Source organism: Pygocentrus nattereri, chromosome 10 (assembly GCF_015220715.1).
Source record: "Pygocentrus nattereri isolate fPygNat1 chromosome 10, fPygNat1.pri, whole genome shotgun sequence".
Classification (NCBI taxonomy): Eukaryota; Metazoa; Chordata; class Actinopteri; order Characiformes; family Serrasalmidae; genus Pygocentrus; species Pygocentrus nattereri.
Genome location: NC_051220.1, coordinates 25486082 through 25513082, shown reverse-complemented (window position 1 = coordinate 25513082; position 27001 = coordinate 25486082). Strand labels below are relative to the sequence as shown.

The 27001-nt window shown below is 38.3% G+C and overlaps 1 protein-coding gene across 1 annotated transcript in view; it reads left to right on the top strand.

Annotated features, from left to right (window-relative positions):
• The window catches only part of LOC108435794 (connector enhancer of kinase suppressor of ras 3-like), a 48012-nt gene extending 21352 nt beyond the window's left edge, over positions 1-26660 (top strand). Inside the window, exons 3-13 of the mRNA XM_017711864.2 lie at positions 4664-4866; positions 7149-7236; positions 12333-12374; positions 14738-14857; positions 15115-15174; positions 17436-17504; positions 18211-18357; positions 21340-21464; positions 22147-22331; positions 22608-22694; positions 24271-26660. Of these exons, the coding sequence (XP_017567353.2) occupies positions 4664-4866; positions 7149-7236; positions 12333-12374; positions 14738-14857; positions 15115-15174; positions 17436-17504; positions 18211-18357; positions 21340-21464; positions 22147-22331; positions 22608-22694; positions 24271-24563 (1419 nt within the window). The 3' untranslated portion in view covers positions 24564-26660. The remainder of the gene's footprint in view (positions 1-4663; positions 4867-7148; positions 7237-12332; positions 12375-14737; positions 14858-15114; positions 15175-17435; positions 17505-18210; positions 18358-21339; positions 21465-22146; positions 22332-22607; positions 22695-24270) is intronic.
• The last annotated feature ends 341 nt before the right edge of the window (positions 26661-27001 follow it).

Genomic DNA, 27001 nt, shown 5'->3' with positions numbered 1-27001 from the left:
GCTTTTGTCCATTTTGATATCACTTCTTTTTATTGAGAGTTATGCACACTTATGTTTGCTGGAATCAGCCTTTATGAATGTTTTTATTCGTTTACATCATTTGTCATAAAAGGCTTTGGAGATATTGTTTAGCCTTAAGAGCATTGTTCTTCAGTGTTACTAATTTTTTTACTTTGGTCTGGTTTTTTGCTCAGCATCATTGGTGTGTTCCATTTGTATGAGCCGTATGAATATTTGTATTGTATTTGTGTCAATGTGTATAGTAGCACTGCATAATATGAACACCAGGATTGCAGTTAGATTGCATATTACAATTACGTTATGACATGCAATATGTTAAAGCATTGGTGAACCAATAAGTGACATTGTTAAAATTGACCTGCATTATTTCCTCGAGATTAAATGTACTTTTCTACAACTTTATTTTGACCATTGCTAATTGATCAAACCATCCAAAGAAACACAACAATCTTGGACTGCGATTGGTCAGGATGCTCACAGCACACAGTTAAAAAAAACCATTACCATTGATAAAAGGACTTCTATGCATATTGCAGCAAGGTAGAGGCCAGTATTACAATAATGATTAACAAGCAACATATTGTGTAGGTTGAATGACATTTTTGTGTCATGGAAGATTTGTTCAGGTTTTAGTTTTGTCTGTGTAAAAAACATCGTCAAACCAAGAAACTCTCTCCCAGTAGAAGAGCTTCATGTTAATGAATGAGAGCCAGAGATAGCTTTTGCAGAGCCTGCGCTGAAACCTTAAACCTCTGTGTTTTCCTTTAAGCCATGGCAGCCTTCTTGATGGAAAGGCTTTCTATTGTCTCAGCACTCTGGAATAGATATTAAGGATGTTCAGGCCAAGCATGTGAGGTGGAAAGAGCTATGGATAGTGTTACCAGCACATTTCTCCCCTGGCAGACCGTACCAGAAGCTCTCATAGAGCAGGAAACACATGCTGATCCTCAGAGTGACTGTGCCGGGACGTTCTGCCTGATTTGTGGAGAGAGATTTAGCAAATCATCTCGCCCAGGTTCCTGACACATAATGCTAGCCATGGCCCTCAACCAGAACCTTGCGGAATCCCCATGACCAGGCCTGGAGTCTGGGGTTCATCATCTTGCCAACCAGTCATCATGCTCCACTAAACCCATTGCTTCATATATGCTTCTGTAGTGTCAAACAGCAAAAAATAATTGAAACACATTGAAAGGTGGTATGCTCTGGTTTAAAAGGCTACATTGATTAACATTAAGGGTTTGCAGCAAGCATCACTTGGCTGCATTTTAGGGATATGCTAGAGGTTGAATAAAACCAAATGAGTGGACAGATTTTCTGAATAGGTAGACCTTTTGCTGATTTGCTGTTCAGTCCTGAAGATGTGGAGGAAATACGTTACAAATCATTCCACCTTGGAATGATATATGTTAATTAGGTCCCTACTTAATAATATAAAGGTATGACATTCGAAGGTAAACTATTATGATGAAGTGAATGTAATGAAATAATTTAGGCTACCTGCTTTGTCACCTTGCAGCAGTGCTGTATTATTTGATTCAAACATCTGTGAGACAGTCATTCACTCTGGGTCTGGTTATAATTAGCCCACTAATGAGAATGTGGGCTGTGGGGTCTGTTTCTTCTGCCAAAACACAACGCTGGGGCTCCCACCACCAGCAGCTAAAGGCCAGTTAAGATCAAACTGTGTGTGCGTGTGCGTGTGTGTGTGTCTGTCTGTGTGTAATACATTTTCAGGACTAAAATTTCCTGAGGTTTGCAGGAAAACCAGAGGAAAAAATGGGCTAACAAACAATGTCAGGATAAACAACTTACTTTTTACAAAAGCTATGTTTATTTTTTAGGCTGAAAGGGCAAACTATTCCTCTATAAATGAGCATAAAAAAGATTTACCACCTCTTTTTCATAAATGCTGTACACTTCAGTTGTTGAGATCATTCAGGGCAGTTTTGAGTGAGATGCATTTCAGAGAAACGTACCAACTTAAATTTACAGTGGTGAGAGGAGCAAGGTGCCAGTGCAATGCCTAAAATCAAATATAGTGATTTTATTAACTACAAAACTTCTCAGTTTACGGATGTAGTGTTGTTAATAATAGGAACATAGTGGTAAATCTGACAAAAGAGGTTTCATTTGGGTATTGTTTTCCCATGTATCACAGTATATGTACCTCTCCACCACAAATGGATTTTCAAAAATTATTGGTTTAGGCTAAAATCTGATCTCAAAGCTATCATAAAACAATATCTAGTGGTGTATAGTGACATTAAACACTTTGGACATCTGATTTCTGTCAGCACTGTTGTGAACAATTCTGACTTAGTTTCTCTACATTAGTGCATTTTACATCAAACCACTCTGAATGACTTTGTTTCCATTTTAACCATTTAATTGTGCAGAAATATTGAAACCTCTGTGGATTTCCCCTTTAAAGTTAGGGTTAGGTTGAGGGTTAGTCTTGGGAAAGCCTATATATGTACATATATATGTATATGTGTGTGTGTGTGTGTGTGTGTGTGTGTGTGTGTGTGTGTGTGTGTGTGTGTGTGTGTATGTATGCATGTTTGTATGTTTGTTTATTTGTTTCTGGTACAATATAAACTTAAACATGCTTGAATCTGTCTCTTCTCTCTTTTGAGGAGCTCTCTCTTGACTCTCTTTGACGCATTTCACCATGCCTTGTCTGAAAGCATGAACACAAGTCATAAAGAATGTTTCACAAATACAGTTTGATCTGCATGCCTCAAGTTATCTTTGAATGGAACAGCCTGTCTGCACCACTCTGAGAAACCATACTTCGGCATGCAATACAGGGCTAAATGATAGGATATTTTAGCAGTTTTATTGTCCATTTTCCAATATTGATTGTGAAAGGTGCTTTGATGAACTGCTGTTCTGGCAACTTGCAGGTTAAAAAAATGCAGCAGTGCACCAAATACTGGCTGTTCTCTCTGGACTCTGCTATAGACTCACAGGGTCTGGCTGTGGTGCAGGACTTTTGCGAGCTGAGGCTTTTGTGAGCACCCCCTTGACTTTCTCAGTGCGGTGGTTCAGATGTTCAGCGCTCATTCTTTCCGAGGCCTTTTCAAAGTGGAGCACAGGGTTGCCAGGTTTAGCATCTAAATAAAGCAACAAACATTTTGCCAGACAGTTTTTGGAGTCTAAATAGGGCAGTGCTGTTCTAAACAGAGCAAGTGGCTTGCATTATGAAACACATCAGCAGCAAATGCTGAATGTGAAGTGCAAAAAATGACACTGAGCAATTAGAGCTTACTGCCATGACCAGACAGATAACCAACCATTGTGTTTGTTGTACAAAGCACAGTAAATAAAGCGGTACAGTGTTTAACAAACTATAGTAAATGCAGACTCAGTTTTTTAAGTGGTGCTATTGAAGTGCTAGCTGGATGAAATATCTGATTTACATAATTTTCCTTTGTCATAAATAATAAAAAAAACCACCAAAAGAAGAGAAAAATCAAAATATATATACCTCTATGTAATATGGAGTTTCTACTAGACAACAAAGCTGTTTAACCTAATGCTGCATTTCGAGCAAAGTGAATCACTTCCTTTGCCAGTTGTTGTCTGCTTTGAGTGTGTTACTTCTGCATGTTGCTCAAAACAAGCAAGAGTGGTAGGCTAGGTCTGCTCTGAAGTGAACATATTATTTTAAAAGCTTAAAAATTTCAGTCTGCATAACTATCTCTCCCTCTTATGCATTTTTTAAAATAATCTCCCGCTGGAAGTACACACGTAGCTTGACTATGAGCATGACACAAGCCTCACAGCTTTCCGCATCCCTGATTAAGTCTCCTAAGCCATCAAAGAGTAATGGTTGAGAAATAAAAATTTCCTCCAGTCCACCATCTTGAAGCGTGGAAATGGTTCATACTTTTGTCCATTTTCACATGTACGTTTATACATTTGCCAGGAGCACTTGTCAAGAGCAACTTGCAAAGAAGAAGTCTTGTCCAAGGGCTGGTGTAGCCTGAGTTTGCCCAAGCAGGGAATCAAACTCCAGTCTGCTGCATGAAGGAGCATTGTAGTATTACTATGTTACACCAACTGCTTTTCAGTCATTCTGTCAGTCTAATCTGTCTGTTTATATGAATGTGCTGCAAATCCAAAGAATGTAAGAACAAGAAACTGCCTAGAGATGGAGAGTAAACTTTGCATGCTTTGTGGGAGTCAGGTGGTGGTGCAAGTGTTTCCAGAGAAATGCAGGATGATTTCTTCTCTTCAGATCAGGCCTTTCAGTCTGACATGGCTGTTCAGTCACTCTTTTACACAATGCTGTGTGACTACTTATTTTTCTTTGCTGAAATCCAACCCACAGATAGTTCTGTACTCCCCCAAAGTTTGCAAATACATATCATCAGTGGCATAACAAAACTTCACATTTACAAAAAGCTATGTTTTTAGGAGAAGAAACATAAAATTGAATGTATATTTATGAAGCCATGTTCAATTAATTTTGGATGCCTTCAGTTGGTCCATTCACCCTTAAATGTTCACATACTATAAAGGGCAGGTTTTTTTTTTTTAATGGTGTAAATAAAAATAAAAACCTAAAAAAAGGACAATATTTAATTAGTACATTTGGCTTTTTTTTATTTGTCTCTGTATTTCTCCCCTACAGAACTATGGTGTGGAGACGGATAACTTGAAAAACCTGGTGGTGCGAATGAGAGCGGCATCCAACAATCTGCACATTGGTACATCAGAGCGCAGGAAGAGTCCAAGCTATGATGGCAGCAGCTCCCGCAAACCCCCCAATGAGTTCCTTACGTCTGTGGTGGAGCTCATCGGCGCAGCTAAAAGCCTTCTGGCATGGCTGGACAGGTATAATAATAAAAATTTAAGAAGTAAGATCTGCAGCTTCACAGCCGAATATTTAATAAGGATGTTGTCATGCTAAAAATTAAAAAAATTTTCTTAAGTTTCTGTTGGTACATAATTCATGAAATGTTACCAAAATGTGAAGAGTGGCTGGTGTTTTCAAATGATGTGAAGCAAAAAAATATAAAAAATGAAGTTGTTTAAGTTGTTTTGATATAACAGCAATGATGTGGATAACTGTTCATGCATTGAAAAGCCGTTTAACCACATCTCTGGTCATAAAGATAGTCATTAATGGAGTGATGTAAAAGTGCAGGCTTACAGCTCCTTTATCACAGGCAGAACACAGCAAGGGACATTCTTGAATTTAAGAGATTTTCCATAGAAACATTCAAGGACAGATGAAACTAGATACAGTCTGAGCTGTTTCCGCAAGTCCGTCTCTGTAGACGATATCAGCCAAATCTGTCTCATGAAAGAGATGTGTCCATCGCCATGTGTATGAACATAATAAATAGTCCTTTGATTGGACGTTTGATTATTTATCTAAAAGCAGCAGAGTAAAGAAATACACATTCATTCATATTTCCAGTCTGAAGTCAAAGCTGAGGAAGGTATTGTGACCTTGTGTACCATTATTCTTGCAGTAACTCTAACTAAAAGAATGAGTTTAGTGATGTGGTAGCCTCATACATTATGCGGTGAGATAGTTGTGGTCTGCCTGGGAGAGAAATGGGAACCGTTTGACAGAGGATAGGATTTTTGTAATGGGTTGACATAGCAACACGTTCAGCCCCATAGTGTTTATGACCACAGGCTGTTAAAGTCCAGCCACGCGGCAGTGGAGGTTTTAGTTCTTCTGTGCTATTGTGTGGTTCCACCGTAATGGCCTCATTGCAGCAGCCTCTTGTCACACTCCTGTCTCTCTTTAAGATTAATGTCCTTTTCTACACAGTGATAAACTGTGTGTGTGTGTATGTGTGTGTGTGTATGTATGTATATATATATATATATATATATATATATATATATATATATATATATATATATATATATATATATATATACCCTTCTAGAAGGGCCTAATCTAACTATTTTTACACTACAAGCCATATTGCACAGTTCAGATTTTTTGCTCACATGATAACACTTATCTAGCATGTTTTTAAGTGACTCGCATATGTTATTAGTGTGACCTGAGCCCTAAAACAGGGGCGTAGCTACAGGGTGACCTAGCCCTCTCACCAGGACAACCCCCCAGATGTGTGACAGCTCAAAAAAAAAACGTCCTCCGATGCCAATGAAAGTTCTTATAATAAAGCGTGAATTTGACTATTCTAGGTTATTGTATTCTTGTGCTTTTATTTCCACCTTAAATAAATAAAAGTTACTGCCACAGGGTTCCTTGGCTCATCATTAATTTTCACCAAATGCCATTACCATGGCAGCGTATATGGCTTTATCCCACCATTGGTCATGTAACAATGCGGTTTTAAACCAATTCTGCAAAACAGCAAGAATTTTTTTTTTCCCAGCTGCATTAGCATTAACGTTACCCTGCTCCACTGTTTCTGCAGAATGGTGGAAATGAACAGAGCAGTGCTCATAATGTAGTGTTGGCTACTTACAGAGTTACAGAGATCGAGGTAAGAGGTAAAGATAATCATAGAAAGCCAAGTGGAAAAAGCAATGAGTAAACTGCAGTGTACAACCATTCGCCCCAGACATCTACACCTATTGCTATAAAAGGTAGGACTCTGGTTAATTAGTCTTTAACTGCTGAGGTTTGTATGCAGTTAAGTTAGTAACCAGGCAGCTAAATGCAAGATCAGTAATCCTATGTTTTAAAAATCCTATTTATTTTTTCTTGGTTACAGTAGCTACAATAAAGTAAGCTAGTTGGTGGTTATCAGCTTCACTATGAAAATGTCTCTGGAAAAATGCTTCCTAGCTGCCTCACCCAAGCTGTGATCTGCACTGCCTAAAATTAAATTCTGATTAGGTAATCTGATTTACCCTGTGAAAGAGCCTACCTTGGAAAGGTCCATTCATCGTAATTGTTCGCTATGTAATGGCTAGGTGCATTTTCAAATGGTGTTTTTAAATAATTGCAATAATATGTGTCCAGTCTAGAACCTCCCATGAAAGTGGCTCAATTCTGAATTGAAAAGACCAGATTTTGTGTTAAAAAAAATCTGATTCGTCACAATTAGGGAAGAAAAGGTGTCACTTCAGCCCTGTAATATGAATGTAACCTAAGCATCTTTTGTGCTGTCTCTCTGCAGGACCCCTTTGACTGGGATCAGTGACTTTACCACGACCAAGAACAAGATCATTCAGCTGTGCTTGGAGCTGACCACCACAGTCCAACAGGTCTGTTTTCCCTCTTCACTCCATTACATGTTTCGTAAATAGACTTCCTGCATCATCCAGACCTCTGCAATACATCTGTTATCCACCTTTACTAGTGCCTGTATGAGTTTGTCTGTAGGGCTTTCATATGTGATAGGAGTTTTGTGAGATGGAAATATGGATCTGGTCCAAGCCTGAAGGTAGAGGCCTCAACACATGGTATCTTGCAGTTGTTTGCTTTGGGTTTTTTCCTCATACGCTAATAGACCCCCCAAGACCCCAGCCAAAGTTTCTGAGTTTACAGTTTCTTTACAAAAAAATAAAAATACTTTGGACGCTCTTTTAAAGCTGGTGGCCAACATTCCTCAGCATTATTTTCCGTGCCATGTGGCTCTGCTTTGGCTTCTGCAAGATGTTCCCAGCAGGAGGCTTCTCTCTGTGAGCTTTATTGCAGCGATAATCGCAGATACAGGAGGCGCATTGCACTGTGATAAACACCATTTGTGTTTACCGTAGCATTAATCAACACAATGGATGAATGCCTGTCCAAAGTAAATATTCTGGTATGTCTCAAGATTCAACTCTTTGGGGTTATTAAATGTTGCAGATAATTAGATGGTAAGTTTTTTATTTCATACATAAAGAAGGAAAAATATGTAAGTTCAACCAGTTCACTTTCATCACCTTTTGGATATTTTCCCATCATAAATGGCTTTTATGTGCTGGACACTTTTACACTTATTTTCAGAATGTCTGCAGAGGCATGTATGTGTGTTTTCTGGCATTAAGGATGTTCATACCATGAAGGTTGTGAAAGTAGTGGCTAGAGTGCAGCTAATTTTGTGCTGAAGTGCTTTCAACGGCTTTGTCCCAAAAAATCAAAACCATTAGTTTTGATGAAGGTACACATGCACTACTGCAAACATTCAGCATCAACACTTCTATTAATGCTCTTTTTCTCTAAGCACCAAAAAGTGACATGGAGTGCTAGCTTTTACTGATTTAAATTAAGCCCAGAATGAGACAAATTCCAGTAGTAGGTGATCTGTGACGTGAAATTTACTCTGCGAGTCCATCTAAAAGCTGTAATATAAACAGACAAATGGTAGCCTTTTTTGACCTCATTTCTTCTAGCTCATATTTAGCAAGTCGGTGAAGATTTATTTTGTTGACACCAAACGTGATGAACTCACTATATGATGCTGGAAGTTTTGTTCCATTAATCTATAAAAGTAGAGAAAATGTAAAATGAACTTGAGCTTGCTGCTGATTGGTGCTCTTACTGTGAAGCATTCTGTGTGTTATAGCTGCAATTCGTAGTATTTGTTACATGGCGCTACGCAGTGCATCCAGTGCGCAATAGCCTTAAGTATTATTTTGCCTTAATAGGGGCAATAAGTAAAATTAAGTAGTGCCCATGGAAAACTGTAACAGCAGTAGATGTTACAATTATGTATTAGAAAAAATGCAAGTTGTTACTATATAAGAATTTTCATACTGAAGCCAAGTGATATGCTTGATACCAAAGCAAAGCTATGACAAAAAGTTCCAAACACTTGTTATCCTTATCCAATGTTTATTGGTTTGACCACAAAAAAAATCTAATATTTACAGCTTAATTAATATTTCTGTTTTTCAAATGTAGTCTTTTTCATCTATACAAAACTATTCAAATGGTCAAATAAGTAAATAAGGTTAAACATGACCTCGTTCAAAATATTCTAAAGGGAAGACAACATTCAGAAGTAGAAATACAATATAGCCTAACGTTCATCAGTGTTTAAAGGTCCATATAATGGAAAAGCAACCTTTGCTCCCTTTATGTTTTTACATAGCACTGTTTGATGTAGCATCTAAACATTGCTAAGCCTAAGGCCACATATATTACTGGATAACAATTATTCGCAAAAATTAATCTTCAAATTAGCATGCTGTTTGTTTTGTTTACACTGTCAGTGTAGTGTTAGTCTATTTAGATAAAGATTTGAAAGTGTTGACAGCTAGAATAATGAAACAACAGTAATGAACTTTTGATACTTCATTCAACGCTGCAGGACTAACATTCTAAGAATGATGCAGTGTTTGAGCCCTGAGTTAGAGCTCAGCAGGGTCAAGAGTGGACCATGTTAAACGAACCCCTGCTGGTAGTCTACAGCCCAGTCAGGAGTTTAAGGGTATAGGAAGAATTCATTAGGTCACATGGTTTAATGAGTTACAAGCATGACTAGTCAGTGTATCTTACAGCAGTGAAACACACATCCACACACAATGTCCTGATTTGCCTCTCATGACCTAAACAAAGAATATCTTCTACAACAATAACTGATCTAGTACCAACTAGTATAGTGCTTTAATTAATGATGGGAAGATGCAGAATCTCAAAACAAAGTGAGGCTTACTGGGCAGCTGTGCAAATGCTAGGATGTTCAGTTGTTGTGCCAGCACAGTTTGATTTCTGTATATGACGCTTTACTGTTTTCATACACAAAGCCTCTCCAGTTTCACTTCAAAAAGCTGACCCATAGAGCCATCTGATCTCTATCAGCTGTTGTCTGATGACATCCATGAGTCAGGGATCAGTTTCTTCACCCTGTCTCTTTCTGATCTTCAGCCCAGTGTCAACAAATTGGAACTGAATCTATAATGGTTTGTCTTGGTTTATCTTTTAAAGCTACTTGTTGTCTCTGAAATCTGGCACAGCATACTTTGAGAAGAGGAATATACAATACCCAGTCAGAGAAACCACGCTACATTTATTGAATTTTCTAAGGAAGGAGTTTCCAAAACTGGTGTTTATTAAATGCAGGAAAAAAACTGAGAAAGAACTCCTAACAGCCATGCAAGACCTGGTTGACCACACTGTCACCATCAATAAACTTTCGTATCTTTCACCTTTAAGAGAGAGGAGAAAATCAAACTATCTATCAATCTGCTTTTGCTTAAGATTTGAAACAATACATGTGTGTTTCTGTCCATCCTTTCACTATGAGAAGACAACTCAACACTGTGGGTCTGAAAAGATGTGTAGCTGCCAAGATTTAGAGTCAAGAAGCCTCTGGTGTTCTCAGAAAAATGGACTGTTCATCACAGAGGCATTATTTGTATTGCGAGAAGCAGAAAATGCAAGCAACTTCTAATACTGAACTTCAGAGGTGTGGAAAGACGTTCCTCTAAAAATCTACTGAAAAGAGTGGAAGTTGTAATAAAGACAAAGGGTGCACATGACAAATATTGAAAAGAAGTAGTTGTTGAGACCTTAATTTTGTTCAATGTAAATGTAAAAGTGTATTTGGATTTTTTTTCCTCATAGTGAAAACTAAATGTACTGGCTGTTATGACTGGGAATTACATAAATGAAAGTTGGTCTCTGACTTTGCACAGTATTAAATTGTGTATTGATATACTGACAGTTGCATCTTTTTGAATTTGAATCTTTTTTGGCACTTTTAAAGGTACTTAATCATTTTTGTGAGGTGAATTGTAGTTAAAATGAATTTCTCTTCCTTGTGGTTGCTGGGATGGAACATCTAGGAACTGTGCATTTTAAGCCACATTCTTTCCTAAACCCATACTTTTTCTTACCCTTGGAAATGGATTTATGGAAAACCCTCAGATTCGGTGCCCAAAGGAAAAGGAATTCAGCAGCCAAAATGGCTTCCCTTAAATGTAGAGGAACAAAATGTTTGAAATTTGAAGTACTGATTTGCCAAGCACTATATCAAATACAGGCACATACTTTCCCTTTACTTTTCTATACTATTGACTAGTAGCTCTATTATTCTATGTGGGTTGTAGCCTCGCACAGACAGACATCCAGTAATTTATGGCTCAGGCATATACTCTAGATTTTAGGTCACACAGAGTAGTGGTGCTGCTCATGATGGAAGCTTGTGCTGGCACACTTCCTCCAAATCTCAGCTCATTAGCACTAAGCACTGAATCAGGTCAGTGGTGCGGCTCACATGAATATCAGCCCTCTGTGGTCAAGGCTGTGCCTGCTACCAGCTGACAGACAGGTGCTGAGTGGACAAGTGCCACTAATGGCATGCACCAGCTAGACAGGGGAGGTCTGACTGACCATAGAGGGTCGCTTTCACAGTCCCCGCTGATCTGTACCCCACCTCTCCCTCTGCTGTGTTGCCTCAGCTGCGAGTACAGCCCCCAGTGTAGAGACATTCAGTCTTCAAGGTCCATATCATGTAAAACCTAATTTTACTCCCTCTTTTGATATAAAATATTTTTTTATGTTAGCATTGTTAAATTTCAAAACTTCAAAATGTTGTATTCTCTCTGTATTGTCTGTATATAGAAACTGTAAAATCAGTCCATTATTAAATCATTGGTTTTGTGATGTTCCAAAAAGCAACATATTTACATGTATCTACCTATTCAGGCTATGGCAGTTTAGCACCCTTCGTATTATGAGGCATATTATGGAGCAGCCAATCAGAACAGATGCCATTTATATCAGTCCTAAAAGCAATATAATTGTAAGAGCCTGTGTAATTCCAAGGGATTAAGAGAGTTTAGAAAAATGATCACAAGAAAATCAATTGTCACAAGTATTGTAAGTGGACCTCAATTTATAAACACATACAAGAAAAATGTATGATATTGGTGCTTTGATGAAACAATTCAGTCAAAATTGCTTACATTGCACTGCCAACAGTGAATGAAAATGATTGGCCACCAATTAACATTATGAAAACAAACTCATGCTAACTGCTGGCTGCCAGCTTCTCTTCGCTTAGTCAAGCTAAGAATGTATATCTTACATTAGCATTCCACAAAGAGCATTTGGATCAAGTCAGGCTTAGATGAGTGCCTTTCTTTCTGAATGTGTGATTTACTAGATACTGGTGCCTCCTGTTTATCTTCCACTTCAGTTTAGTTTCCCTCTGCTCTGTCTTATGTAATTATGTTGGCTTAGCACTAACATGGATGTGTAATTCAAGACTCAAAGCTGTTTATTTGTGGCTTGAGTTCATATTCCACTGCCTATATTTGGATCGCAAATTACACAAACTCTACCATGACCCTGATTTTGGTTTTATTACTTGGTTCAGAAGCTTTTCCATGCTTCTTGGCCATTGACGTTATCTTCTTTTTCTCCCCAGGATTACACTGTTTATGACATGGAGGAGAAGATTCTGGAAGTTGTAAGTATCTGATAGCTTTATTATACACAAATAAAGAGTAGGGTAAATGAAAGGCATCCCAAAGCTTTTTAGATGTGAAGCACCTCATGGACCTGTTTTATAACTCATTCGCTCACTCCCTCATGCACTCAATGACTAACTGACTGACTCATTGTTAGCAAGCTGAAGATTCTGCACCAGAACTACGGTAGCTTTTGGTGCTTTATAAGAGCAGTGCTTTGCCTCAGTGACACTATATTTGTAGCATATGTTGTCTTATATGCAGCAGATGCAGCAGATTAGGTTGTAAAGCGCTGTGTGTTTGTTGAAATCCAGCAACTGCCACTTATTCTCTGCACTGAAAAATTAGGCATTAAATGTACTTGATGTGCATCAATACAACATTACTAACATGCAGTATATGACACATTTACCACTAAACGTAAGCAAACTAAAAAGCAAAATCATGTTGCTATTTATTCATGTTGAATTGCTGTACATTTGTTTCAAGTAAATTCAGTAAATCTCTTTTTTCAGCATGGGATATATAATAGAAGTAGTCTAGCAGTGCTATTACTGGGCAGGGCAAAGCGTATAGCTCTGCTTGGAGATTCACTGACAGGCTCTCAGCGTTATTCTGTGTTTGGTAGATGCTGGTGGCAGGGTCAGAGGCTGCTGCTGAAAGAGAGTGGCGTAATGTGTCCCTTGCTATCTATAAGCGTTTCCTGTTAATAACACTGTGCAGACCCTGTCCCCTGACATTAGACTTCCTCCCTCTCTGTTGCCCCACTGAACTCCAGCCAACCCCTCTCATTGCGGCCCCTTTCCTCCACTTTACACACATGATGACATGTTCGCAAGACATGCAGACAAGAATTAGCTGAAACTCTGCACTACATTCCTTTGTAAAGAACACCAGTGTTGTAGTCTAGGGACAAATTCTGCCGCATATTCATCCTCCAGGCTTGTGCACAGCAGTTATGGTTGGAACTTTTTGAAATAGTTGTTCCAGATGAACATAGTTTGTGTATGTGTTGTGTACTAACAGCAATGTAAAAAATTTAACAAGGATGTCTGAGAAGAAAGGCTCTTTTGTGCATCACCAAACTGCCCCTACTAATGATGCCAAAGTGCTTTGATTGGGCTTAATGGAGGGGGAGTGAAGGGGGGTCTTTTCGTCCAGCACTCACCACAATGTCAGATAAAGAGGGATCAGTTAACGGCGTGTTCTTGTTTCCTGAGTACACTGGGGTAACACCTATTCGGACATGATAAATTAAGAACATCTTGCCTTCAACGTTTTACAAATACTATGTTTTTCACTATTTCTTTTCAAGTTGCTTAAGAATGAAAAAAATCCTGCAGAGGTGTTAAGACAGTCAAACAAAAACAGCTTTTGCAGTTCTCAGCTTTATGTTCATCAAAGTGAATTCCTTGGTTTTCTTTTTCAAACTTTCCAAGCACATACCTTTTTAAAATATTTTGCTTTGAGGTGAAACACCTGAAAACTTTGAGTGCTGATGAGTGCTGACATCCCTCTGGGTTCCATCTCACCCTAGACTAGTTTTTCAATCATGGAAAACACCTGGGAAATAAGAATGATCAGCAATCCCTGGGATACTTATGAAGTCCTAAAAAGTGTAAAGTTTGGCCATTAAGCCAGAGTGATTGCATATTTTTGCATGTTTGTTTTTCTTGCATATGTTCAGCTATATTATATTATATTATATATTATATTACATATATATTATATATATGTTCATATTGTTCAGTTTGAGTGTGTCTTTTTATACTTATTGTAGTTTGAAGTGCTATAGTTTTGCATATGGGAAGATGAGTGCATGCTGTGTCAGAGCAGGCCATTGAAAAGAAAACCTTCTCATTTGTATTTCAAATATTTTGATAATGTTGATGGACAGTAGGGTACTTTACAATCACCCTGTTGCAGAAGTGGACAAACATTCTTAAAAATAAAGGTATCAAAAGGGTTTCTTTGAAGCAATATGCCAAAGAAAACCTCTTTTGTTCACTAAAGAACCATCCATCCATCCATCCATCCATTTTCTAAGCCGCTTCTCCGTCAGGGTCGCGGGGGGGTGCTGGAGCCTATCCCAGCAGTACTAAAGAACCAGTAGATACATATTTCTTTGAAGAATCGTTTCTAGAAATGAGATACATGAGTGTGCAGAACATTTTAATATTTGAAAACTTGTTTAATGTTTTTCTACAACCATACATCAAAGTCTAGAACTCTTTAGTAAAGAGTTAGGAATAGCCTCTGTGGCCAGTCGCAATAATCCTGTAGAACTGAGACTGTTTTATTTTTTTCCAGTGTGCCTCAGCTGTCCTGTCACATTAATGCTAAGTGCTCCTATTGATTGCAGTCCAAGGTGCTGAACAATATCTGTGACCAGACCGTGAGAACCACCTCCGATCCTCTAATGAGCCAGTCGACGTGCCTGGAGGAAGTGCAGCTGACCAACATCAAGCCTGGAGAAGGGCTGGTGAGGACTTACCACCCTCTTGACTTTCTGTTAGACAAACAAGAAAATTGCTGACATGCTCTACTGAAATCACATAAAGCCTTGGCAGCCATAATTGAGCCTGTCATTATGTTTCTGTGGTTGCTTGCAAGTAAATAACAACAAGCAAACACCAAGCCTGCTTTTTACTTTTGAGAGTTTACATCAGTCCACAGTGCCTCACATCAACCCTCAGTTTGTTTTTTATTTCTTTCTCTCTTCTGCCTCTCTCTCCTCAGGGGATGTACATCAAATCCACCTACGACGGGCTTCACGTCATCACCGGCACCACTGAGCATGTAAGACTTTGATTCAGCTCTGAGCTGCTGTCTGATGCCAGAGGCTGAGATATATTTAGCCTGTCCGGACGCAGCGTGTTCTGTCAGCATGAACACACTGAGAGCAGACAGAGCTGCTTCTGCTTTGCAGCTCTGAGCAATTCTATGGGAGCAGTTTTATAAGTCACAAAGTTCCTCTAAATACAAAACACTGATGGAGCTGTTAATGCTTAGAATTTGCTGTTGTTGCTGGTGATAAAAAAGCATGCTGTAATTTTATATGCATTATTTCTCAAGTGCAGTTTGTTGATTGATCAACCCCACACTGGGATTTGTTAGTAGAGAAAGAGGTACTTAATTTACGTACAAATTTACGTAATTTGAATTTGCTGAAAAGTTGTTGTGGACAAAGAACCACAGTTTAAATTTCTTCTATGTTTGTCATTTCTTGACTCAGAATGTAAAACAAATTTAAATGTAATAGTTTTTGTTGCTAATTACATAATTAATTATGTCACTAATCTTAAATCCTAATTACTATAAGCTATGAAACTAATATGCAGTTGTAAGAGTGGCAAACTGAAGTGTGGGCCCAAATACGACCCCTTAGAATTTAAAGGGTAATTCCACCGACTTTTCATAGTTTCTGATTGATTAAATGATTAATTAAGATTAAGTGACCCTTATTAGTCCCACAAATGGGGCAATTTCACCTCCGCATTTAACCCATCCGTGAAGTGAAACACCACATACACTCTAGTGAGCACACACACACACTAGCGGGCAGTCAGTACACTTGCCCAGAGCGGTGGGCAGCCTAATCCGCAGCGCCCGGGGAGCAGTTGGGGGTTAGGCGTCTTTCTCAAGGACATCTCAGTCATGTGCTGTCGGCTCTGGGGATCGAACCGGCAACCTTTCGGTCCTCCAGCCCACTACTGCCCCCAAAATATTGGGGGCCTCCAAATTAATATATGCAAAAAAAGTTTACAGAGTGGTTTGAAGAAAAATGCTTCATTCTAGAGAAACATAGAGTGTGTCAAAATAGTGGTGATGGGAACCAGACATCTGAAAAGTTTTAAACCTCTAAAAGCGACCTCACATGGTCTTACATGAAATGCAAATAAACAAGTTGCCTGATGCCTTAGACTTGATGGTAGTTTTAAGAACTATGAACTTCTGAAGAATTTGTGGAAATCCTATTTAAGGGGTTAAAGATGCACTAAGACATGCCTTAAATTGATGTTAAAGAACGATTTAAGAATGGCCAGTGGTCACTAAAATAATTGAATTAAATGTTTTGGTGACTTTATTATTCTTATACTGTGGTAATTTGCTCAGGGTAAAAAGTGGCAAATGCAGTTACATATTACCCATAATGTTATTCCATGTTCTGCTACTGCACATTGGTGGCTTTAATAACCAATGTAGAACAAAAGCAAAGGGATTCAGATGGCCCTTATTTGCATAGTAAACATAGTAAACCTTATATACTAGCTTAGCTTTCGTACAGCTCACATCCTTCAGTTGTGTGAAATTGCCACACTTTATTTATGGTCTGATTGCTTTACTTATTTTTAGCAGTAAACGTCAATTTTTTGTTTACACATATTTCGCTTTTTCAATTCATCATCAACACTGGTGTATTATTTCTCTCCAAATCCTGTTGGTATGGCAACATCCATGTTTTGCGTAAATGTTTGGCACATAACAAACAAGCGGAGCAGAGGCAGATAATGGTGGGCTTTAAGAAAGCACCCTCACACCCATGGGTGGTAGAGGCCATTCTTCTTTATGAGAAATGAGCTATTATACTGGTATAATCACAATACTGACAGATTGGGAGAGAAAAGTGAATTTAGGGGGCCCTAGAAAATATAAAAGCCTACACTGTCAAGTTTTGAATCACAGAGAGAGTCAGTTGTTATGTCAGAATCTGCAATATCTCTCCAAAATAAATTCCCACGTCTGAAGTAATGATTCATCCCCCTTTTTACCCTGGCTATGACTAATTACAGTTAATGAATCATTCTGACATTTGCTAGGCTGGTGTTGCTCAACCACCCGCTTGTTTGCTGTGATAATCTGACAATTGGCCTTCTTTGTGGGTCAAGGCACTTTTTGTGTAATCTGTTTCTTTTCAATTTCGTAGATAATTCAGTGATGAGTGATTATAAAGATTATACCCCATTAGTACAGTTGGTTGGTGTTTATGGCCTTTGGGTGCAGTTGTGTAGGTGTGTCTGAATGTGTTTCATGATATCTTCTCTTTCTTCTCCTTACAGTCACCAGCAGACCTGTCCCATAAGATCCATGCAGGTGATGAGGTGATCCAGGTGAACCAGCAGACAGTGGTAAGCATCTCTCCTCTCACATGGCCTTTTCAGCTGCCCCAGTTTTCCAAACGCCCATTCAAAAGTGTGTAAATGTAGGCTTTATGGTGGTAAACTGTTTACCTGTTAAGCATACTTTCTGTCCATTTTTAAAAGTAACAGTATATTACCACAGAGTCAGAAACCAGATTTTGAAGTACCTGAAGAATAAGACATGTAATTGCACAATGTTAATCTGGTTGCAAAAGCAGAGAGCTACAGTATTAGACTTGTGCCAGTGCAAAAGTAAACATGCAGACTTCAGATGCCAAACATGTCTTTACTGATTAATTAAATTTAAAGGAGGACAAAAGATTGCTTTAATACATAATAATAGTATGTGCTTTTACATTATCAACACTTTTCCTATTCCATAAAGGCAGTGAACAGCATATAGGTTCAAACCACACATGCACAAAACAACCAGAATATTTGACTTTAGACTGAATTGAGCTAAAATGCCCAGACTTCACTCTTCTAGCTTTTTTCTTGATTTGAGATGTAAAATGTGTATTTTAACGTCTCTGGAAAACTCTATGAAACTAAGTAAGTAATGCATTTACATATATGAGTTTTCTATTTAAAAAAGTAGTAGAAGAAGGAGAAGAAAAAGAAGAATTGCAGTAATGCTGATGTTGAAGGTCAGTTTGCCATTGCAGTAATGCTGAAAGTGTGTGGTTTGCTGCAGGTGGGCTGGCAGTTGAAGAACCTGGTGGCAAAGCTAAGGGAGGACCCTAAAGGAGTAGTGCTGCTGCTGAAGAAGAGACCAGCAGGCACATCAGGCTTTACGCCCGCACCCCTCAAAAACATGCGCTGGAAACCCCCACAGGCACAGGTCAGTCCCTCCTCAGGAATGTGAAGAAGTCTGTGTTCAGAGTTCTGTGTCACATATATACATACATACATTCTCTCTCTCTCTCTCTCTCTCTCTCTCTCTCTCTCTCTCTCTCTCTCTCTCTCTCTCTCTCTCTCTCTCTCTCTCTCTCTCTCTCTCTCTCTCTCCCCCAAATTTTCTCTTTCTTCTATATCTTTAAAATTGAGACCCTTCACATAATGTGCATAATGTAATGCTTTAATAAGGGTTTTACATCAATATCATTTTTTCTTTCTCATTCATATTTACATAGATATTTACATGTAGTTTATATTTCTCACCCCTTTATGTAAAGGGGTATGCACAACAAACTCATATGACACATTTGTCCAGAGGGACAAAGAGAACTTTTTATAGATAATGTATATTACATCATAATTTGCTAGTGGACTGTTTAGGCACCACAACTGAACTCCTCTTTGTGTGTTTGCCTATTATTGTACTAGAGAACAATTCTAGACTGTTTGTTTCTGTTTGCTGCTGAGCAGAACAAACTCAGTGAGATGATGTCACATAGACGGGAGCCTGTGGTGATGGCTGTGACAGGCATAATGTAGGGATTCCCACCTTTAGTCTAGATACTATCAGGCTTTACATTCCACAAACCAAGTGTGTAGAGGTGCATATTACCTTCAGATAGGGGTGAGAATGCTCTTCATTCTCCCATGCTCCATACCCCCTTGGCTTTAGTTCTTCTGTGTTTGAAAAGCCTGCCTTCACCATTGAATGGAGTTGTGTAATTCCATTCATGCGCTTTGAATGGTATGGGCCCACCCTCCTGATACACGAACAGCCTTACCAGCCTTTTGTGGTTTGAACAGGGTCCCAGTCTCTAGAGTTCTACCTCAAATCCAGTGTTTAGAGATTTATGTAATGATAATCCCATTCAGAAGATTCCCATTCAAATTTATAGGAAAATGTAGGCCTTCTGAATGTAGGCAACTCCATTGCTTTAAAGGGATCGAATGGAAACAATAGGCTCTTGTTATCCAGCACCCAAGTTGGCAATGGTACAGACCTCTTTAGGTGCCTCTACACCCTGCATAGACACAGTCAGAACAAAGCCATCGTGGTGTTGGAGTATGTACCCCAAATAAAAGGGCCTCCAATTACACAGAGGCTTATCTAACATGTCAGCCTTGTTGTTTGATCAAGACATCAAGATATGAGCTGGTAGATATCGTATATCAGTATAATTGTATTTGTGCAGACAGATCACACATGATGATTCAGAGAGGCTTGTTTTCATGTGTGGTTTGGCTAGTCAAGATGCTTTAGCATCTTTTGTGTAATAGATATTATGTGCTGTATAATGTGATCAAGCTGTCAGAATGAATACACTAAGAAGAAAACACTTTGTGCTTGGATGAGGCACGTGACCATGTAGGCTCAGAACTAGGGACTTGACATTGAACCTAAAAACTAGGACCCTGTTTCAGTACTACTTTTAACACGGCCTCACTTCAGTTTACCACTTAGAAGAGCGTCACGTCTACGTTGCACAAGTGGCCAATCACAACACAAGGGGAGGAGGGGACAGTGGGGAGTTTTTAAACTCGCAGGCATCCGCCCTCAGTTCAGTTAGCCTCAGTAAACAAAACAGCTAAACCTTCAAACTCTGTAAGGCAAAATGTTTCTTTGAGGAGTTTGAGCATTTTGTGATATACCAAGCTAGCAGAGTAAAGTTATGAAGTTATATTACCATTCATGTGCAACAAATGGAGTAGTCTGTTACCCTAAATGCAGTGTGAACGCTGCAAATTGAATGATATGGTATTGAAATATTAAGCGTTTTAAAGTATTTTACTGCTTTGGCTTATAAACAGCTTTGTCTGCCTTTTTGGGGTCTGAGGTTTGTATCTTTAGTTTTGCACTGGAGCTACGAGGCTAGTGGAGCTAACAAATTATAGACAAAAGCACAGTTAAAAATGGACGAAGCAGCCATTTCGAAGCCTGCAGTTATGAAACTGACAGAAACCAAAAAATCAAATCTGTTTGAGCTTATGTGCCCACTGTTTGCATCATGCTAACTAAGCACTGTAAGTTAGCAACCCATGTGGAAAAATATATATATTCATGTGTATATAATGTGTTTCTTAAATATATCTTTGCAATGCATGAAAATGTAAAAAAAGTCAATATATTTTTAAAATGCATTTATTTGTGTATGTATGTATGTATGTATGTATGTGTGTGTGTATATATATATATATATATATATATATATATATATATATATATATATATATATATATATTGCATGTAGTTTTAACAAAGGTTACAGATAATTGAATATACATGAACTGAATGAGGGGTGCAAATGTGTTTTGCACTGTATTTTGCATTAACAATTGTACATATATGTTTTCACAGTGTATCATCACCTATAACACTTTTACCATGTTAATAGTATTCAAAGTAAGATACTGGAATACAAACTAATTTCTAAAGATATTCTAAACAGTAATTCTAAACAAGCACATTAGACAAGTGTATGGGCTATTGTCATACATTTTTAAATGTATTTATATTTTAGTTGTATTTGTATTTTACATACATATAGTTTTCTATGGTACCTTTCTATTTATAATATTTCCCCATTTCACATTTTAGAGTTTGGAATGAATTTCTGTATGGATTGTAGTGTATTTGAAATCTACAAAAATATGTTGATGTATTTTTTTTCCATATGGGTACTTTAGCCACAGCTCCAGTGAAAAACTAAAAGAAGCAAACTATAGACGCGCAACATGTCTCGACTTAACTAAAAATCTTATTTATGTAGCCGAGTTATCACTATGGATCTGGAACTGCATCTTCAGCCAGAGCTTTTTTTTTTTTCTTTTCATGAAGATAGCACCCTGTGCAGCATCGAGATTATTTGTTCATATGTGACCTTGACGTGATAAGTTCACGTTTTGCTCACTGTCTCATTTCCTGTAGAGCTCATCATCCCCCAGTAAAAGCCAATCACCAGGCAGCAGCACTGAATCCAGCAGCAGGAAGGAGAAACCAGCCATCCTGGACCTGTACATTCCTCCACCTCCATCTGTGCCTTACACACCACGGTGAGAAAGAGAGACATTTAACTGCATGCATGTGGGTTAATAAGGGTGCCTCAGTGTCCCCTCCCTCAGCCACTAACCCGTTAAACTTCTGTGCACATTCTTCTCTGCTTTGCCTCCACTCTGCTCTGCTAGCACCGCACAGCTTGCATAACTCATAAAGCACTTTTATTGAGTAAAAAAGCACCTGTCATCTTGTATCTTCTTCTGTTGGTGTTCTTTGTGTTCTTTTGCTTTTTGTCTCATATTTCTATGAACTAAGACACCATGGCTGTGATTTTCTAATGCCTCTTACTAAAAGAAATGTGGAATAAAGAATCACTGAATCACTTAAGATGAATTATACAATTCTATAATTTTTCTTACATAAACTCTTACTTTAAGTGTTTATCACCAAGTTCACAACAAATCCAATTACAGTTTTTTGGGAAATTACTAAATGTATCATGAAATCTTAAATTTCACCACAGTTTGATTACATTTTATTGTTTTGTTTACAGTTATTTCTAAAAATAGACAAAATATATCAATGTAACTAGAGGAACAATTTAAACAGTAGATGAATATAAATAAGAAAAACATCAAGGTTTTTTTGGAATTGTATATTGGAAAACAAATCTTATTTTGAGCATGTTTTTTATAATCAATTCCAATTTTTTAAAATAAACCGAACCTCACGTTGTAGGGAAGTGAGGACCAGCTCCTTCAGCAACGTGAACAGCAGACCTAAGGGCTCCGAGTCTCCTAACTCTTTCCTGGACCTGGAGAGCCGTCGGCGCTTCACCATCGCAGAGTACGACAAGCTAGCTGTCTATCCTGTGGAGGCCAACGTGGTGCAGACTCGCCTGAGAGAGAGAAGCTCCTCACGTGGTCAGTAGCAGATACAGATACAGCACAGTTAGCATTTAATGTTATGGCATTATTTGCATTTGTGCTCTTGAAAGACCCTGCTCTGCATACTTTGGTGTTTTCCCTGCTCTGACACACTCAGTGTGTCACAATCAGCTAAATTATGATCAGTCTGTGAGCTAATGTGGGCATTAAACAATTGGCCAACTGCTAATATACATCATAACTTAATAAGCCTATCATACACCTAATTGTAAGCTGGTGTTCAGCTATTTTCTAACCATATTGTTATTACAGGTAAGCCACGGCCTCTCTCCATGCCAGCAGACACGTGCCTAAATGTGACAGACCCTTACGGCAGGCCTTGGACACAAGGATGGAAAGGTATGCGACATGCTGCTGTCCACTAAAAAACAACGCCTCAAGCACCTCCATCACACTGACCACAGTCCAATTTGTTTAAGTTAATAAAACTTCAATTTACTTGAATGTTTTGACCTCTACTCGTCCGTCTTTAACTTATAACAAAAAGAAAGGCTGCTGCACAAGCAGTGAACACGTGCCTCTGTCATTTAGCTACTCTAGTCATTTATAAGTAATTCACTAATTACATTATTGGGGCTGTATTTAGTGCCAAATCTCAATCAAACACATGTAATAGTATCATTATAAGGGTGTTTAAATCTTTACCTGGTTTTAACCAATTCATCATATGCTGCAATTTAAGACTCTAGAATTGTATAGTCATGTTGCTATTCATTTGATTGCAGTTACAATTATTTAAATATATTCAGATATTACATTATACACTCACCAGTCACTTTATTAGGTACACCTTGCTAGTAAAAGGTTGGACCCCCTTTTGCCTTCAGAACTGCCTTAATTCTTCGTGGCATACTTTCAACAAGGTGTTGGAAACATTCCACAGAGATTTTGGTTGGTTATTTGAGTTACCGTTGCCTTTCTATCATCTCGAACCAGTCTGCCCATTCTCCTCTGACTTCTCACAGCAACAAGGCATTTTCGTCAACACAACTGCCGCTCACTGGATATTTTCTCTTTTTCTGACCGTTCTCTGTAAACCCTAGAGATGGTTGTGCATGAAAATCCCAGTAGATCAGCAGTTTCTGAAATACTCAGACCAGCCCGTCTGGCACCAACAACCATGCCATGTTCAGAGTCACTTAAATCACCTTTCTTCCCCATTCTGATGCTCGGTTTGTACTTCAGCAAGCTGTCTTGACCACCTCTACATGCCTAAATGCATTGAGTTGTGGCCATGTGATTGGCTGATTAGCGATTTGTGTTAGCAAGCAATTGAACAGGTGTACCTAATAAAGTGGCCGATGAGTGTATAGTGAGTGCTATAATTAATTACATTTAGATTCAGATTATATTCTATAAAAGGTTCACGCCTACACTTAATTTTCTATTTGTTTTGATGTCAAACAGTGACAGAAGCATGGCAAAAGCTAAACAATAGTCTTCTTTGTACAAAACAAGTCTGAACAAAACAATAACTTCATTAAAATTCAAGTCATCATAAATATCTCCTCTTCTACTCACAAACACAAATGTGGTATCATTTGAATGTTTAGAATCTGTACTTTCAGCAGAATCTCTTTGCTTGTTTCAACAACCTACAAGTGAGAAGTCATTAATGTAAAATTATGCCGTGCTTTGTTATTACTTGCTATAACTGCATCTTCTAAGGCACTGATAAAGAACTCCATTCCTGCACACTTGCTCATTTCTCAGCTGAAACAAATCTGATTTAACTCGGCAGTTAATTGGCAGGTTTAGTTGGGTTCGTTAGAGCCGAGAAATCAGCTGACTGTCCTGGACTCCGGCCTGCCGTTCCCCAACTTTGTGGTTTAAAATAAAGTTCACTAGATTTGTTTTTTCCTCCACTTGCTTGCAAACATCCTCTAAGTTTTCTGATCATCCTTGTCTGGTCTAGGTGAGGATCTATTGTACCGATACCTCAGCAACGAGCGCATACCCACTATCGCCGAGGAGATCCCCACCACAGGACGGCCGTACAAATCAACAGGGGAACGACATGTACGAGGGGTGGACCACGTGCGGAACAGCCGATTTCTCGTCAGCGTAGACCTCCACAACAGCGCTACCATCCCTTATCAGGAGGACTTTACTAAAAAGACCCCCATGACCTCCACCCCAAAAAGGCCCCCCGCAGAGCCCTCGCTACTGGTCAGTTGGATCACCAGGCTTAAGCTACTGACTCATTAATGACGCCTTGCCCTACCCCTCTGTCCGTTCCTGCTTTAGTTTAGCTCTGTGTGGTGACCTTCTCAATCTCATTCCTTTCTTTTTCCTCTCTCCTAACCTCATTCTGACTTCTTTTCTATTTCCTTTTGTGCCTCCTCCTGCTTTTTTTCGCTGTTTGACCAACTTGCCTTATAGAACTAAACAAGAGCCCAAACATCCTCAAACATATTGCTACAGATGTTTGGAAACACTGCAGGGAACATAGAAATAGCATAAACCTCTAATTTGCTTTATCCAAGAAATTAAAGGGCTTGATATTTTAGTCATAAACAACAGTATATTAATATTTTAATTTGTACTTTAAGCCATTTATGAGACCTGTCTACCTCAGTAATGTCCATAAACTTCAGTGTATAAAAGTAAAGCAGCTGCATTGCATAGATATCTTTAAGTTTAATTTAGAAGCTTCGCTCCATTCAGCCCACTTTGTCGAACCCCACGTTTCCAAACAGTCTGAATGAACTGCATAGCCACTGTCATTAAACAGCTCCTAACACCTAATCTCATAAACAGAGCATTTCAAAGAGGGGAAAAAAGAGTCTGCATCATACTTTTCAAAGGAATTAGTTGCAGCACACATATGTGGACAAGTGGGTAGTCTTTTCAGGGTCAAATAATCTGGCTTCTTTTGTGTTATATTCCTTTTGTGTCATTTTTTAAGTTATTTTAATATGTAGACCTTCTCTTGCTATTGATTTTCACTTGCCAAAGTGTTTTTTCTTTTACTTATTTTTATTATGTGTTCTTTGCTTCAAGGGTAAATTAACATAAATGTTTGATTTTTTCCAAAATGCTTATCCTTATGTTTTAAAATAGGGGCATTTTTTTCTTCATCACAGAGCCATTGTTGCCTGTTACCTCTGTCATATCTGGTTACCTCTAAAAGCATCTGGTCAATACTGTTTATTCTTTTCCTTCAGTGAAGTGATTGATTATTCACTTTTATGGAGGAGCCATACATGCAAAAATGTGCAGGTCACAACACATTAACCTGCACTGCAAAAAAACGATAGCAAGTGAAAACATCTTAAATCTAGTCAAAATAGACTTTTTTACTTGTCATTTTATCTCCTGGAAGTGTCTAGTGTTCCAAGTATATATTTTTAGAACAGAATTATTTGCATTATTTCTTGACTTAAGCAAAATAACCAATGGAATAAGACAGGTTACTTAAAACAAAGAGAATTTTTTTTTCAAACTTTCTGCATAATTCAATCTTTGAGATGTAAACAAAGTCATTCAGAGAGGTTTGATGTAAAATGTTCCATTCTAGAGCAACAGAATTATTCACAGTGGTAATGATGGGAACCGGACATCCACAGTGTTTAATGACTTTAAAACTTATCTCACAGAAAGTTGCAAAGTTACAAATACATTGCCTGATGCTTGGGGTTTTGGCCTTAAGCCTATATTTTTCAAAATCTGTTCATGGCAGAGATATGCAGGGCATAGTAAAGTAAACGTAGCCCAAAGAATTTTTTTTTCTGATTTACCATTATTTTACCATTTTCAGCATTACATATAAAACCTCAAAGGTTGACTAGTTGTTTTTGATAGTGTATATAATGTCTATATTTGTGATACAGCGATGGTGATCCCTGGGTCCTGTCACCACCACTGTGTCACAGGATTGAGTTACAAATCTTGGGGAAAAACCTCACTTTTGGCCAGTTTTCTAGACACAGTTCAAAGCCTAGTGTAAATTTGATTTACTTTGTCAGAGAAAGCTGCCTAGATCCAGCAATATGCCTGTGCAGTGTCCAGAAAATTGGCCTTTCAACCCTAAAAGCAGAGTGTTGGATAGGTTGAATAACACTGCTTATGTCTTAGGTTGACTGATTCAACTTTTACAGTGTTGGTCTTGTGTGTTTGTCATTTAATACACAGTCTACATCTGGTTCACTGCCGTGACTAGCTCAGCCGGAAAGTTAAGAGCGAGGGTTGAACAGTATTACCACAAGTAATATAAGGTATTTTTACTCTATTTGGACACTATTTGTACCTTACTTGCATTTTGTACTATATCAGTGGTGTGCTATTAAAGAAGCCAATCCAGTTCCTGTTTGTATTGTCTTTATTTGATTACCCTTCAGAGACTGGTTTACTCCTCTCTTTATATCTTTATACCCTCCTATCTATATAGGACTGTATTAACGTGTCAGTATAAATATTAAGTGTGCTGTGTTGGTTAAATAGCAACGGGCAATTTCTGCAGCCACAAGAGGCTCATGTTAAACTATTTAGCACTTGGTGTTTCTGTAATATGAGTGGAAAATCATAAATCCTTTTGTCTACTCATTGGTTTTCTTTGTTTTTTTTTTTACTAGTTTTGCACATTCTAAAAATGTCTGCAGAAGTGAATGGCAACTAAAGTGTCACGAGGGTCTTGAATCTGAAAT